The sequence below is a fragment of the Chaetodon trifascialis genome, chromosome 9, assembly GCF_039877785.1.
Source record: "Chaetodon trifascialis isolate fChaTrf1 chromosome 9, fChaTrf1.hap1, whole genome shotgun sequence".
Classification (NCBI taxonomy): domain Eukaryota; kingdom Metazoa; phylum Chordata; class Actinopteri; order Chaetodontiformes; family Chaetodontidae; genus Chaetodon; species Chaetodon trifascialis.
Window position 1 is genome coordinate 29,956,128 of NC_092064.1, and position 15,318 is coordinate 29,971,445.

At 48.0% G+C, this 15,318-nt stretch overlaps 2 protein-coding genes across 4 annotated transcripts in view; both read left to right on the forward strand.

Annotated features, from left to right (window-relative positions):
• rpl35a (ribosomal protein L35a) overlaps positions 1–7,581 on the forward strand; it is a 61,818-nt gene extending 54,237 nt beyond the window's left edge. The window contains exons 2-5 of the mRNA XM_070970507.1: positions 4,239–4,277; positions 4,503–4,655; positions 5,797–5,941; positions 7,495–7,581. Coding sequence (XP_070826608.1) covers positions 4,267–4,277; positions 4,503–4,655; positions 5,797–5,941; positions 7,495–7,518 — 333 coding nt within the window. The 5' untranslated portion in view covers positions 4,239–4,266 and the 3' untranslated portion in view covers positions 7,519–7,581. The remainder of the gene's footprint in view (positions 1–4,238; positions 4,278–4,502; positions 4,656–5,796; positions 5,942–7,494) is intronic.
• Positions 7,582–11,389: 3,808 nt separating this feature from the next.
• The window catches only part of abcc5 (ATP-binding cassette, sub-family C (CFTR/MRP), member 5), a 64,089-nt gene continuing 60,160 nt past the window's right edge, over positions 11,390–15,318 (forward strand). For all 3 annotated transcript variants that reach the window (XM_070970479.1, XM_070970478.1, XM_070970480.1), the window contains exons 1-11: positions 11,390–11,616; positions 11,851–11,995; positions 12,416–12,649; positions 13,170–13,343; positions 13,519–13,666; positions 13,750–13,898; positions 14,066–14,173; positions 14,323–14,489; positions 14,719–14,914; positions 15,024–15,095; positions 15,209–15,318. The exon at positions 15,209–15,318 is cut by the window's right edge and continues 15 nt beyond it. In XM_070970479.1, coding sequence (XP_070826580.1) covers positions 11,501–11,616; positions 11,851–11,995; positions 12,416–12,649; positions 13,170–13,343; positions 13,519–13,666; positions 13,750–13,898; positions 14,066–14,173; positions 14,323–14,489; positions 14,719–14,914; positions 15,024–15,095; positions 15,209–15,318 — 1,619 coding nt within the window. In that variant the 5' untranslated portion in view covers positions 11,390–11,500. The remainder of the gene's footprint in view (positions 11,617–11,850; positions 11,996–12,415; positions 12,650–13,169; positions 13,344–13,518; positions 13,667–13,749; positions 13,899–14,065; positions 14,174–14,322; positions 14,490–14,718; positions 14,915–15,023; positions 15,096–15,208) is intronic.

The following is a 15,318-nucleotide window of genomic DNA, read 5'->3' on the forward strand; positions in this document are numbered from 1 at the left end:
CCTGGCTGCTGTTTTAGGCTCCTTCACCACCTGTTTGATCCTCCACATGTGATCAGGACCTTCACCACATTAATCTGTTGAACATAGATTAAGATGGAACCATTGGTTAGCGTCACGTGCCACAGTGACAAGACAACAACAGTAACGTATAAGAACCACTGCTTTAGATATTAAAGTGACGACACCTCCAGGTTTATGGACACAGTTACTGAGAAACAACAGACACACAGAAAATAACAGACAGTGACACTTGTCCAGTTAAGTCCAGCTGAAATTACCCTGTTTTTGTGCTGTAGCAACATACAGGCTTTGTAAATCACTTGTCCTGCGTAGAAATCTGAAACCTAAAAGAAATGAAAATGTTCTGTTTGCTGGTAAAACAGCTGCAGCTGCACGAGAGCTAGACTGCTAAAGTGTCCTGGTCTAAATTACAAACATGATCACGTCCTACACCTCAGACAGTCGAGCAAACCGCCAAACAACCAGCCAATTGTCTCTCGTTCTCTATGGCGTAACACCAGCACTCTCGTTTTTTACAGTGTAATGTCGACACTCACTATCTCTCTCGGTAACGCCGGCACTCTCTCCTTCTCCTTTCTTACGATGTGACGCCGACACTCTCGTTCCCTGCGTTGCAACATTGGCCCTCTGGTAGCCGGCCAGCTTCTTCCTCCCCATGATGACAAACTGTGATCAGTATATTTAGAGGCACGTTGGCAGGCTTTTCGGTTGCAATAAGGGATGAAATGTGGTTTAAGTTGCAATATTTCTTTCTTTTTATTAAGACCTGGTGTTCCTGGTGTTGTCCAATCTAAATTCACAGACATCGTCTGTGCTGCAGCTACGCTCACCTGAAGAAACCGTTACACCGGCTACAGGTGGAGACTGAAGGTCCTGATGTGATTGGAGGAGGACGATCAGGAGGGGACGAGCTCCCAAAGCTCTGACTGTCTCCTCACCCTCTCCTCCTCACGTTTCTGTTGCATTCTGGGACATTTTTATGGTGGCGTGGTGACACGAATCCTCCTGATGTGACACTAAAACCCTGAGTGTGGCCTGCAGGATGAGTCCTGTGCCGCAGTCACACTTTCAGTTTCTATCTTTATTAAATGTATGTGTACAAATGTATTCTGTAAATATATACATATATATATATATATATAAGGCTGAAAAGTGTGTTTTGCTACGACAACACACGGAGCATCGTGGACGCTCAGACAGACGCAGTCCCTCGTCAGAGGTCACAGGTCATTGTGGTGGGCGGAGCCTCTTCCTCGGTAGTCCACCCAGAAATGGAACACGAGTCGTGTCGCTGCAGTGAAGTTTATCCAACAAGTTCAAGTTAACCTCCAACGTTTTCCTTAAAATCACGCAGTAAGTCAGCAGCAGCGTCACTGTTGTCTTCACAGACGCTTCTGCTGCCTCCGAAATGGACTCAAAGGTCCGTCAGTGCTGGTCTGACCGGTTGAACCTTCATCATCATCGCGTACGTGATCTCTTTGTTTGGAGGTCGATGCTGAGCTGCTGGTGGACTCCACTGACGGGAGAGAATTTTTAATGTCACATTTTATTTTCCAGGTTTTAATGAGGGCTCATGCTGCATTCAGGTGATGTGGGACATACCAGACTCACCAGACTCTGAAGAACTGATGCTGAACACCAGCTGAATTCATAATGTGAACAGTTTGATTTCAGGCCAGCACTGAGCGTTGAGTTTGTTCCTACTTCGCCTGAATGCAGCGTGGCCCTGAGACTCCCGGACAGGCTGAAGATGGTCTCCGCACTCGAAGGTGTTTGGACACTCACCTGTCACCTGTGTGGCATGTCAGATCATTGTCAGTGAATCCAGTCTTGGACCTGGTTCAGCTCTTTTTGGAGGGGTTGTGAGCTGCCTGTGAGGTCAGACTCAGGTTCGAACAGCCCTGCAGGTGCTGTGATTGACAGGTGTGCTGTTCAATCCTGAGCCGAGGTGTGAGTCTGCTTCCTGTCTGTACAGGCGTTTCATGTGTTTCTCCTGCGGTGGTGACGGATCGTGTGATGGGGGTCGTGGGAGTGTTGTGGTTTTAAAGGACATTCCACCATTTTTCATGGAGGACGAACAGACTGCCTCACGGTTTTTAAGTTTTACATTTTTCACTTTTATTTTTGTTGAAAACTGTATAAAAGATTTGAACACAGCTGTAAGAAAAGTCGAGTAAAGTTTAAGTGCATTAAATAAATATTTTAATTTGACTCACCTGAACGCTTCTCTCGTCTGTGATTGGCTGAGAGTAGGGCAGCCTTTTCTTTGCTCAGGCTCGTGAATTTCACGACTGTCTGCGAGTCCGGTTTGACTTTCTGCAGCCTGGGCCAATAAAGATGGCCGACGCCTCCGCAGTACTGTGGAGAACGTGCAGGCGGTTAATGAATATTAAATAAATGATGTCACTGTATCAGTTGGTCCTTGATTGGTCCTGAAAGTGTTTTTCCTTTGACACAGGTGATAATAAATATTAGTAATAGATAATAAATATAATAAATAGTTTTACTGCACAGAGACGATGGTGCAAACCTGAAAATGTAATTCCACAGCATTGTAAGTTTCCATTTATGTGTCATTTGGATGAAAATTAACTCATTTGGGTGTTTGACGAGTGTTTTCAAATCAAAACATGTCCCCACGCTCTGAAGTGGACAAATGTCCTCCACTGTCCTCTCTGCTGGATGGGCATTTAGAACACCACTCCTTCATCCTCTGCTGTGTGTGTGTGTGTGTGTGTGTGTGTGTGTGTGTGTGTGTGTGCGCGTGTGCGTGTGTGTGTGTGTGTGTGTGTGTGTGTGTGCTGCTTGAAAGCTTCGCAGCCAGAAACAAAAATCTGATTTCTTCATTTTTTATTTTGTAGACTTAAATGAAATCAAATGTGTTAAATGCACAAACATCGTCAGCTAATCAAACTGTCAACATTTCAGCAGAAGTTGTCTCAGGACTCCACATCAGTTTACCGTCCTGCATGAAAAGATTCAAATAAAAATTTATCTCTCTGAAGAAACAAAAAGTTAACATTTCTGTCTTCAGTTCTACAAGTTCAGAGTTCAGTGACCGAACAAAAAACAGGTTACATTACGAAGTATTTGTCTGAAAGCATTAAATATATTTTGAAATGATTTGTCAATTAACAAATATCAGTTAAACATTCCACCAATAAGTCAAGAAAACATCTAAAATGACATTAAAAATGAAAATGAGTTTGGATGATGTTCGTAAAAATCCTTCATTTTGATCAGGCGGATCCGCGGCCACCTCTGTTTACAATAATTTCCCAGCATTCCTTTCGCACTTCCTTTTCCTCCATTTTTCCCCTCACAGAGAAGGTAAGAGACCTAACATGTCTGAATAAACGTCCAAAAATCACTGTTAATCTGCTTTATCTGTGTCCGATAAGCACCTTCCGTCTACGATCAGTTTGTCCTGCGGTCGTCGGTCGGTTTCTGTCGGTGATTGAATCCGTGATGGCGGAGATTCACAATGGATGAGGCTAACAGCGGCTAACAGCGGAGATTAGTCCGTAGATCAGACCGAGCTGGGGGGCTGAAAACAGAGCCGGTTTGGCGGCTGAATGCTGGATTAGATTCCGTTTCATGTCCTGGCCTGTGTTTTACATCATGGCGGTGTTAAATCGGTGTAGAAGGGAATATTTTCTGGTTTTAAAAGTGTGCCGCCGACGGCGGCAGCAGAGCTAGCGTCCATGCTAACATGAGAGCGAGTCAGTATGTCGTGCATTAAGTCTGAATCGGGATGTTACACGGCGCTTGTTAAATCCAGGCTCTCCGTGTGTCACCTCAGAGATGTGGTGTTCGTTACTAAGATATCCGATATCTTGTGGCCCCTTCGTTCCGGTGAATATGCGCCGTTAAACGGACGCTTACGTGTGACTGAGTGGCTCGTGATGTCCCGCTAGCTGAAGCTAACTGAGCCTTCAGCCTCCAAATTGCTGCTCCGATGAGTTACAGCCTGAGGAACAGACTCGTGTTTCCATGCAGGCTTGTTTCTGTGCCAACCACCTAAAGTCCAGAGTCCTGCTGCAGACACACAGTCTGTCTGTGTCCGCCTGAGCGAGGACAGGTACGGCTCAGGGTGTCCTCATGTCAGGACAGACATGTCGGTGTTTGAGCAGCACTGACTCCCGCTAAAGGAATCTGGAAAGTTTCATTCGTTCACATTTGGTGACTTCAGGTTTTGATGTGTGTGTTTGTGTTGCAGGTGGACTCACCTGGAGAAGATTGACGATGCCTGGAAGGTAAATGCTCACCTTAATCCGTCTGCAAACACTCAGCAGCCTGTCTTCATCCTTCTGCAGCTCCGAGCTGAGGGACGAAGAACAGGCTGCCAAGTGTTGGAAGACAGACGCCAGAAAAAATGGCTGACAATGAATTAAAGACGGTTAAAGGAGAACAGGTGAGGTGCTCTGCTGATTTTGTGTGTGTGTGTGTGTGTGTGTGCGTGCGTGTGCGCTTGCGCACAGACTGTGGAGTAAGGCCATCTTTACTGGCTATAAGCGAGGTCTGAGGAACCAGCGTGAGCACACGGCCCTGCTGAAGCTGGAGGGATGTTACACCAGAGACGAAGTGGACTTCTACCTGGGAAAACGCTGCGCTTATGTCTACAAGGCCAAGAAGTAAGATGCTGCAGGGGTCAGAGGTCAGCTGGATCCAGCTCCATCAGTCCAGGTCTTCAGCAGGCTCAGATCTGATGTGCACTGTGTTTTTGACACTGTGACACTGTGGACTGTCTTAAGTGGGTTTCTGTCCTCCAGAACGCCACAAACCTGGCTGAAGCTCGTCTTCGTCCACGTTTGACTAACGTGATGAAGACGTGACTCGGCTGAGAACAGCCGTTAGAAGCAGCAATGCTGGTCAGGAAACTCGTTAACGTGATGTTCGGTGTCTCTAACAGCAGATCTGAGCCTGTTTGAAGACCCCGACCTGCCGGCTGGCTCCTCCTGGTCCTCGTGGACACGCTCACCTGGACACTCACCTGTGTGGTTTGGAGGTTCAGAGCCGGGTTTAACTTTAAGACTGTTAAAATGTTACAATTCAAACTTAAGACTCGTTTGAATCTGAACAGTTTAGGGACGTTTGACGCTCCACAGACAGCCGACCAATCAATTCAATTCAATTCAGTTTTATTTGTATAGCACCAAATCTCAACAGAAGTTGTCTCAGGACACTTTCCATACAGAGCTGCTACAGACCAAACTCTTTATCTACAGAGAACCAACAATTCCCCCATGAGCAGCACTTGGCGACAGCGGCGAGGAAAAACTTCCTTTTAACAGGCAGAAACCTCAGACTGAACCAGACTCTGGGTGGGCGGCCATCTGCCTCCACCGGCTGGGTGAGAGAGGAAGAGCAAGAGAGAGAGAGTGAGACAGACAGACAGACAGACAGACAGAAATGCAGTCAGAGAGACAGAGACAGAGAGACAGACATGCAGTCACAGTAACAGTGACAGTGGATGTAATAACAGCAGTAGCAGTTGCAGTGGATGTCAGGCAGGGCCAAGGCAGGAGACGCAGCTGAAATCCACAATCCAGATTCAGACACTGTCCATGGGAACCTGCAAGACGACAAAGCACAGAGACTCCGGGGAAGGAGCTAAGTGATCAGAGTTCAGTTATTAACATGTTCTAAAGTTTGTGCAGACGAATGTGGATGAAAACGAGGTCAGCTGACCGACTCCACCCGGCTGGGACATCCTGCCGTATAAATGTCACCTGCGTGTTACCTGTGTGTCACCTGTGTGTCACCTGCGTGCAGGAACACGGTGACGCCGGGCGGTAAACCCAACAAGACCCGTGTGATCTGGGGGAAGGTGACCAGAGCTCACGGCAGCAGCGGGATGGTCCGAGCCAAGTTCAGCAGCAACCTGCCAGCGAAGGCCATCGGACACCGAGTCAGAGTGGTGAGTGTGAACGGTGTGTTCAGGGACGCTCAGACATCCGACCGTCCTGTTGGGTTGTTGGATTTCTGAGCGTCTTTAAATGCATCACCAGGTGGATCCTGAATGCATTTCCATGCTTTGGTCACACATTCTGTTGATGAGCTGGTTGGTCAGATCAGTGTGACGAGAGCTTTCCTGATGGAAACCATGTGACCAGGTATGTCAGGTGACACAGATGACATCATCAGTGTCATCATCAAGCTGTCAGATTCCCTCAGAGTTTAAGATGAGAGGCAGAAACAGTGTTTCCTGCAGGTGAGCTCAGGTGAGCCCATGTATTATAGATGTATTGTCGGTGGGTCGTACCGTGCCAACGCTCTGGAGCAGAACCTGTAAATTATAGGTAATTGTATTTTTATCAATTTGCCATACACTTAAGACTGTCCTGCAGCAGTGCATCATGGGAATGACTGCCAAGACAAAAATCAATTCATCTTAAAAAAACATCATTCATAGAAATAAAATGTATATTTTTGTTTATTGTGGGTGTGTAACATGACTAAAATGGAATCTAATATTGTCAGACGTTTATCAGTAAATCATTTTATCAACATCTGAATAACTCAAAGACAGGGGAACCATTGTTTCCAAACTGTTGCTGTGTGTTAACGAGGTAAGGGCCAGGGGACGGGCTGTGAGCATGAAGAGGGCCGTGCACCTGATGTGCACCTGATGTGCACCTGATGTGCAGCTTAAGGACTTCATTCGTTATTTCTCAGAAACTAAATAAGCCACATTCATCTGCACCGAAATGCCTCAGCATGGACGAGGTGTTGTTGTTGTTGTTGTTGTTGTTGTTGTTGTTGTTGTAGCCCAGTTCTTTAGCAAACAACAAACACTTCAGCTTGGATTGAAAGAACATTCAGTGAAAAGTCTAGAACATTGCATACAAACATAAAACATGTAGTAATGTTTTTTGTTTGTGGACTTATTTTGTTGGAGAGATCAGATCAAACTTTCTGTTTCTCACAGGCTCCATCAAAACGCTCCTCTGTCACACAAACCAACAAGTCGCCAACACTAACCCACCAAGTGCGAGCGGATCATTGCGGTATAGAAATCGCGCCGATACTCGAACCACTTCCTGAACCAGCGAGGCTTCGAACGTCATCAGTGACGTCATTCGCCCTGAACGACACGAGCATCGATACGCGCTTCACTAAACACTTCCAGGATGTCTCGACGCGCTCCGAAGCGTCGGCACGGTGCGACCATCACTGGTTTGTGTCTGTCTCGATACAGGTGTGGGCAGTGAGCACTCAGGTGTGAGCACTCAGGTGTGGCAGAGCCGGTCTGTGGTCGGACTGCGTCCTTTTCCAGCGTCGACACAGGGCGTGTTCTTGAGCTCTGTAGGTCACAGGGTTCATGGAGGCTCAGGTGTTCACAGGGTTTCCTCACGATCCGGATCAAACCAGCTCCTCTGTGCTGCTCTCAGATTAGACTGAACAGACTGTTTTATTGTGACAGTGTGACTTCCTGTTTTATTGTGACTGTGTGACTTCCTGTCTCTGCAGATGCTGTATCCCTCTCGGGTGTGAAGAGGAAACATCAGCTGCTGTCGATGTTTGTTTGTACAGAAACAATAAACTGATCAGGTTCAACCTGCGTCACTGTCCTCATTCTGTGTGTGTGTGTGTGTGTGTGTGTGTGTGTGTGTGTGTGTGTGTGTGTGTGTGTGTGTGTGTGTGTGTGTGTGTGTGTGTGTGTGTGTGTGTGCGCGTGCGCGTGTGTGCGTGCGTGCGTGTGAGATGACATAAGACACGTTTGACTTTCTGATCAATATTTGGGTTGAAATAAAACTTCAAAACTTGTATTTATTTGAAGTTTGTTTTGTAGTTTTTTGAAGTATTTCTCTAGTATAACTTTGCTAATCATGATATTTGATCTGTGTACTGTATTACTATTTTCTGTTTGCAGTATTTGTTGGAAGTACATGTACTGTCCGTGTTTTCACGTGTTGAATATTTTTCTGACGGTGATAAGTCGCGTCAGACGGTTGTTTACCGGAAGCGGAAACTCGAGAAAAGCGTCAGGTGAAGTCAGCCTGTCAGACTGAACGCGGGGCTCAAGCGCCGCGACAGACGCAGGTGATGACGTCACTACGGAGGTGATGCCGCAGTGTGTCGGTCTGGTGAGATGCAGACTCCATTTCCCATGAAGATTCGCGCTGCTGCTGCTGCTGGGAGCCGCACGAGCTGTTTACTAAGCAGCGGACCTGAAGGAGGACAGGTAGCATCGACAGTTTGTCCTTCCCGCGCGGACATTGAGACAACAGACAGGTGAGACGGAGAGAAAAGTGAGCAGGTCACTGACCGTCAGCTGCTCTCTGGCTTTTGTTTGGACTCATTTCCGGTCTGATGCTCAGAGCGCGAGGACACTTTGTTTTGTAACAGCAGCAGCATCGCGTGCTTTTATTCTGAAGGTGCTCCGATATGTTCTCTTATTCTGGAGGATTTTTAGGACGCTTTTATACCTGATGTATTTCTAGAATACTCACATGCAGCAGCCCCAGTATTTCTACAGCATTTGTACTTGCAGTGTTTCTGTAATATTCGTAGTACTTTCTGGTTTGTCTTCCTCAAACAGTAATCATGTTACAACAAGGTTTTTTAAGGTATAATTGTAGTTTTTTTAAATACTGTTTTAGCTGTGTATCTGGTTCTTGTATTTGTAAAATGTTCCTGTGTACCTGTAGTATTCCTGTAGTGTTTCTGTGTAAAGTACTGATGACACAGAAAGCAGTGCTGTACTGCATGGAATACTGCAGTAAATCTTTAATATTCTCATCAGAGCAGAAGTTAAAGTATTCCTGAAATCTTTATACAGCTGTGATCAAAAACTCTGTTTGTAGTAACATGACCGTGTTCTTCACGTAGTACTGCAGTATTTCAGCTTCCTGTACTGAATGTGGCTTTCTACACAGTATTTTTATTTACTTCTCGTATTCCAAATCAAATCAATTAGTACTCATGCGAGTACAGTGAGTATGAAACACTGCATTGAGTGATTGTGCAGTAGAAATGTTTTCTTCCTGTGGTGTTCCTGTTTGTGTCTCACAATTACTGCAGTAAAAGTACGTATCTTTAAGTTATTGATGTTTCAAGTCGAGCGTGTCGTCCTTTGAGTCTCTACACTCTGTATTTGTAGTATTACTACACTTATTGTGTGGCTTTTATTTTTTAGGAAGTTCCAGACAATTCCCTAAAATCTGTCTGTGGTTCTGTGTACTACACTATGAGTATTACTTGCAGTATTCTTTGCTTTTGTAGTATTGCTGCCATTAAACATGTGTTTAAATACTCTGGGTGTGTTTTAGTAGTATTTCTGCTTTAATAATTAACTATGAGGTTCAATCATCTTCATCACTGATGATGAGTTTCTGCAGTTTGTTTCTTCCTCTCTGCTCTTCTTCATCATTCTGTCACGTTCATACCTTCATTGTCGTCTCTGTCTGTCTGTCTCTCTGTCTGTCTGTCTCTGTCTGTCCCTCTGTTGTCTCCACAGCTTCCTGTTGCAGACTCGGGGTCAGAGGTCACAGCTCCATGTGGTCTGATAGAAGATGAGAGAACATGATGGTGGACGGAGCGAGCCGGAGTCTCCACAGTCCTCGTGCAGCGCTGTGCCGGGGTCAGGCGTCACACTGCACCGGGAGGCCCAGGCCCAGGCCCAGGTCCAGGTCCAGGTCCAGGTCCAGGTCAGTCAGTTCATCGATGCAGACTCTGAACCAGTCTGCTGTGTCTCTCGTCAGGTTTCAGCCTTTGAAGAGACTTTTGTCCTCTAAATGTCTCACAGGTTTCATTTCAATAACTGATCAAATGATCAATATTTCACTGAAAAAAATCTAAGATGTTTCATTAAGAAGTCCAGAAGGCGAAGACTGCGGACCCTCAGGCCTGAACTAGCTCACAGTACACAAGTATTTAAAGTACCTCCACCTGCAGCCGCTCCAACAGTGACATGCTGCTGCAAACGGATGAAGTCACAGAATCAGAGATCAGACACAGGAGACATTTTACTGAGCACACAGTACTTTCACTGCATGAAGCTGAGAGTACTGCAGTACTTATACAGCATGAAGCTGAGAGTACTGCAGTACTGCATGAAGTTGACTATGCTGCTGCACATTTACTGCTGATACTTGTAGTACATGCAGCTCAGAGTACTTGTGTACTCTTTCTGTCAGACTGGAAATGAAACCGGGAACAAATGATCATCAAACTTCACAATAAAAGCAGATAAACTGTAAGAAATTCAAGTTTTATTTTGGAAAGAAAAATCAAAAAGCAGATAAAAATCATTGAAATCAGAAACAGTGAAGCTGCAGCTTCGTCCTCTCATACATCACCTCTTTGTTTACGTAAGGAAGCCCCGCCCCCTGCTGCTGCTGATGCTGTGGAATCCAGCCGTCTGATTAGCTGAGGCTGAGTGGCTGCTAGGCCTCTGATTGGCTGAGGCTGTTTGAGTGAATGTGTGTGTGCATCATGAGGCAGCAAACGTGAGCTCTGCACGTGCTCAGTAGCAACTCGTCTGCTCGGGAGGCTGTGACACACACACACACACACACACTCAGAGCTTGAATTGTATCACGCTCTAGGTAACCATGACGACAGGGCTGATGCTTGGGGCTCTGTTAGCAGCTAAGTCGCTAAAGGAAGCTGATTGGCCGAGTGTCTGCTGTGGCTCGTCCTCATGAATATTAATGAGGCCTCAGTCACAGCAGCAGTTTGAAGCTGCCTGTTGAAGTTTCTCTTGTCGATAAAGTTACGTTCGAAGTGAGAATCCACCTGAGACAGACAGAGTCTCCATGAAGGACCAGGTCCCTGCCTGTCCATGAAGGACCTGACCATCAATCAGCTGATTCTATGTGTGGCTTGATGAAACAGCTCCTGTCCAATCAGCTCATCCGTGTGATCAATGAGGACAAAGGAAAGGAGGCGGAGTCTGTTGGACCGCTGACCAGTGACAGCACCTGTCAGGTGACACCTTTGAACTACGATCAGCTCATATTGACCCGACATGCTGCAGCGCCTCCCAGCGTGTGACAGGTTCGATCGATTCGATCTGCTTTCACAGGCCTCACGTTCCTGAATCCTTCCTGATTGATCCTGTTTGAAGCAAATAGAGCTAAAATCAGCCAGAATCAATACGTCTGTCTGTCTGTCTGTCTGTCTGTCTGTCTGTCTGTCTGTCTGTCTGTCTGTCTGTCTGTCTGTCTGTCTGTCTGTCTCAGGGTGCGTTGGATTTGTGTGAGGACAGATCAGCTGGTTGTCATGGTGAAGAGGAGGAGGCCAGAGCAAAAAACACAGACCAGAAGACAGCAGGTGGAGAGGACAGGTAACACACACACACACACACACACACACACACACACACACACACACACACACATATTCTAAGACACAGCTCAGGTGCGTTTGTGTCCTCAGGTGTGTTTGTGTCCTCAGGTGCGTTTTTGTCCTCAGGTGTGTTTGTGTCCTCAGGTGTGACCATCCAGTCGACAGCGCAGGTCTTTTCTCCTTCATGACGTTTCATTGGCTGACCCCTCTGGCTGTACACGCCCGCAGGAAAGGGCAGCTCCTATTGGAAGACATCTGGCCTGTGTCACAGCAGGAGGGTTGTCATGCCAACAGCCTGAGGTAGGAGGAGCCGATGAATTACTCAGGTGTGAACGAGTCGATGTCAAACGTTCGGTTCATCCCTGGTTTAAGCAGAAGTCTCTGTGAACTGATGAGTTTTTGGTACCTGGTCCTTTTAGTCTGATACCCAAACTCCTCGTCGTGACGTCGTGGTGCTGCTGCGGTGAGTCGGCAGCTGGTCCGCGGTGTCTAACTGGACCGGTCTGCCGGTGGTTGTGTGCTGTCTGTCCTCAGGCTGGCGTCTCTCTGGGAGGACGAGCGGAGGTCAAAGGGCAGCGACGCGTCCTTGTGTTGGGTGGTTTGGTATTTCTGTCGGATTCGTCTCCTGCTCTCCATCCTCTGTCTCACCGTCACACAGCTGGCAGGATTCAGTGGTCCGGTGAGTCCGGACCAGTTAGACCAGTATGTTCAGTGTGAGCGGTCAGCCCTGTATCAGTATGACCAGTAAGCAGCATTACCAGGTAGACCAGTCTAACCAGTAAGACTAGTATGATCACTAAGACCAGTTAGACCAGTAAGAGCCAGAATACCAGGACCAGTAAAACCAGTAAGACCAGAATGACCTGTATGACCTGTATGACCTGTGAGACTACTGTGAGCAGTCAGACCAGTTAGACCAATAAGGTCAATGTGACCAGTAAGTACGAAGATCAGTGTGACCAGCCAGACCAGTATGCTCAATAAGACCGGTATAACCAGTAAGACCAGTGAGACCAGTATTAATATAACAACCAGTGTAATCATGATAAGCAGTATGAGCAGGACCACCAGTCTAACCAGTGATGACCCCCTCCTGCAGGCGTTTGTGGTGAAGCGTCTGCTGGAGTACACTCAGCAGGAGGAGTCGGACCTGGTCTACGGGCTGCTGCTGGTTCTGGGTCTCCTGACCACTGAGCTCATTCGGTCCTGGTCTCTGGCTCTGACCTGGGCCCTGAACTATAGGACCGGATCCAGGCTGAGAGGAGCCGTCCTGAGTCTAGTCTTCCACAAGATCCTCAAGCTCCGCAGCATCAGAGACAAGTCCGTGGGACAGGTCTGCTTTGTTTACTGGTCGAGTTTGTTTCTGACTTTGTTTGTTTGTTTTCTTTCTCTCCATTTTTTCTTTTTCACTCTGGCTGATGGCTCTGGTTTAAAACAGGTTCAATCTCTCCCTGTCTGTCTGTCTGTCTGTCTGTCTGTCTGTCTGTCTGTCTGTCTGTCTGTCTGTCTGTCTGTCTGTCTCTCTCTCTGTCCTCTCTCCCCGTCTGTCTCTCTCTCTCTCCCTGTCTCGCTCTCTCTTTCTCTCTCTCTCTTTCTCTGTCCTCTCTCCCTGTCTGTCTGTCTGTCTGTCTCTCTCTCTGTCTCTCTGTCTCTCTGTCCCCATCTCTCTCTCTCTCTCCCTGTCTTGCTCTCTCTTTCTCTCTCTTTCTCTCTCTCTCTTTCTCTGTCCTCTCTCCCTGTCTGTCTGTCTGTCTGTCTGTCTCTTTCTCTGTCCTATCTCCCCGCCTGTCTCTTTCTCTGTCCTCTCTCCCCATCTGTCTCTCTCTCTGTCTTTTCTCCCTGTCTGTCCTCAGCTGGTCAACATGTGCTCCAGTGACGGTCAGAGGATGTTTGAGGCAGCAGCGGTGGGCAGTCTCTTGGCAGGAGGCCCCCTGGTGGCCGTGCTCGGTGTTGCCTACAACCTGTCCATACTGGGACCGACGTCTCTGCTGGGATCCGCTGTGTTCATCCTCTTCTATCCCACCATGGTCAGTGACTCACTGTCCGTCTGTCTCCGACAGAAGACAAACCCCCGTTAATCCTCTTCAACATCATAAAAACTGTTGTTTGGCGTTCTCTCCGCCTGCACATGATACTGAACCACAGACACTGTGATCAAACCATTTACCTGATCAGGTTTATTGATCAGAATTTTTTGATCAGATGTTCAGTTCCAGACTGACAGCGTACTTCCGGAGGAAGGGTGTCGCCATCACCGACAGACGGGTGCAGAAGATGAACGAGATCCTCACCTACATCAAGTTCATCAAGATGTACGCCTGGGTCAAAGCCTTCGCCCAGGACGTCCACAGTACGTACTCACCTGCACGCGCTCACCTGCCCGGCCTGTCTCCGTGGTGACACCGTCTGTTTTTGACTCGTGTCGTCTCTCAGGGATCCGTGACGAGGAGCGGAGGATCTTGGAGTTGACAGGATACTTCCAGAGCATCACGGTGGGCGTGGCTCCCATAGTTGTCGTCATCGCCAGCGTGGCAACATTCTCCACCCACATGTTGCTAGGATACGATCTGACAGCAGCCCAGGTACCAAACCGAAAACACAGGTGAAGCTACCTGCAGTGAGCAGTTAATCTTGCTACCAGTCTGCGTAGCTGTTAGCATTCTAGCTGCAGCTAACTGTAGGTCGACATGTTTCGCCGTCACTGTCAGCCTCTCTGGACATGGACTGATCCGGTTCACTGTCTCTGCAGGCCTTCACCGTGGTGACGGTGTTCAATGCGATGACCTTTGCCCTGAAGGTCACTCCGTTCTCTGTCAAGTCTCTGTCTGAAGCTGCAGTGGCCGTGGAGAGATTCAAGGTCTGATGATCAACCACCGTCTGTCCCGCCTCCCTACCTTCCCGCATTCCTGCCTCCATGTTGGTCCATGTTGGTGCAGAGTGAGCAGAAATCAAACAAAGCCTGGTGTGATCTGGTTTGTCCTCTCCGTCCTCTGTCTCTCCCCTCAGACGCTCTTACTGTTGCCGGAGGTCGACGCCGTCCGTGCGCTGCCTGGCGACCCTGGGGTTGCCGTGGAGATGTGCAGGGCCAGTTTGGCATGGGAGGGGGGCGGACAGAGCTCTCAGCCCAGCCCGTGTGTCCGAAGAGCCGGCAGACACGGACACAGCAGGGACAAGTAAACTCACTCATTTTCATTGTCTGTGTCCCAGTTTAGACTACATGATGCATTCAGGTGCTTCAGTTAATTAAAAACTCTGTGTGTGTGTGCGTGTGTGTGTGTGTGTGTGTGTGTGTGTGTGTGTGTGTGTGTGTGTGTGCTGTGTTCATGTTACTGCTTCAGCCATTTGTCGTGGTTCAGAAAGATTCAGAGGACGATCACTTCCTGTGGTGACTTTCAGGTGCAGACACAGTGCTGTTCTCCAGGAGGAACCGGAGGAGGAGGTGACCAACTCCCTGCTGAGGGGAGAAGGAGGAGATATAGCCAAGTGTCAAGAGGAGGAAGAGGGGGAGGAGGAAGCCTGTCCTCCCCTCCCGACTGTCCCCCCTGTCTCCCAGCGACTTCAGAACACCCTGCACTGCATCAACTTGTGTGTCCAACAGGTAGGTCCTTCAACCAAGCCCAAAACCTGCAATACCTGAGAGATAATATGACACAGCACTGATACCTGTCTGCCTGCCTGTCTGTCTCCCTGTCTGTGTGTCTGTTCAGGGGAAGCTGGTCGGTGTCTGTGGAAGCGTTGGCAGTGGAAAAACCTCCCTGATCTCTGCCATCTTAGGACAGGTGACCTTACGTCCAGTACTGATGCCACAACATCCTGTAAAATCCGGTCCTGCTTTTCCTGCATGACTTCTGCTGCAATGGATCCTGTTGATTGTTGATTGCTGTGTTGACAGATGACAATGTTGGAGGGCAGTGTGGCTGTGAGAGGAAGGCTGGCCTATGTGGCTCAGCAGGCCTGGATCCTGAATGCAACACTGAGGGAAAACATCCTGTTTGGACAGGA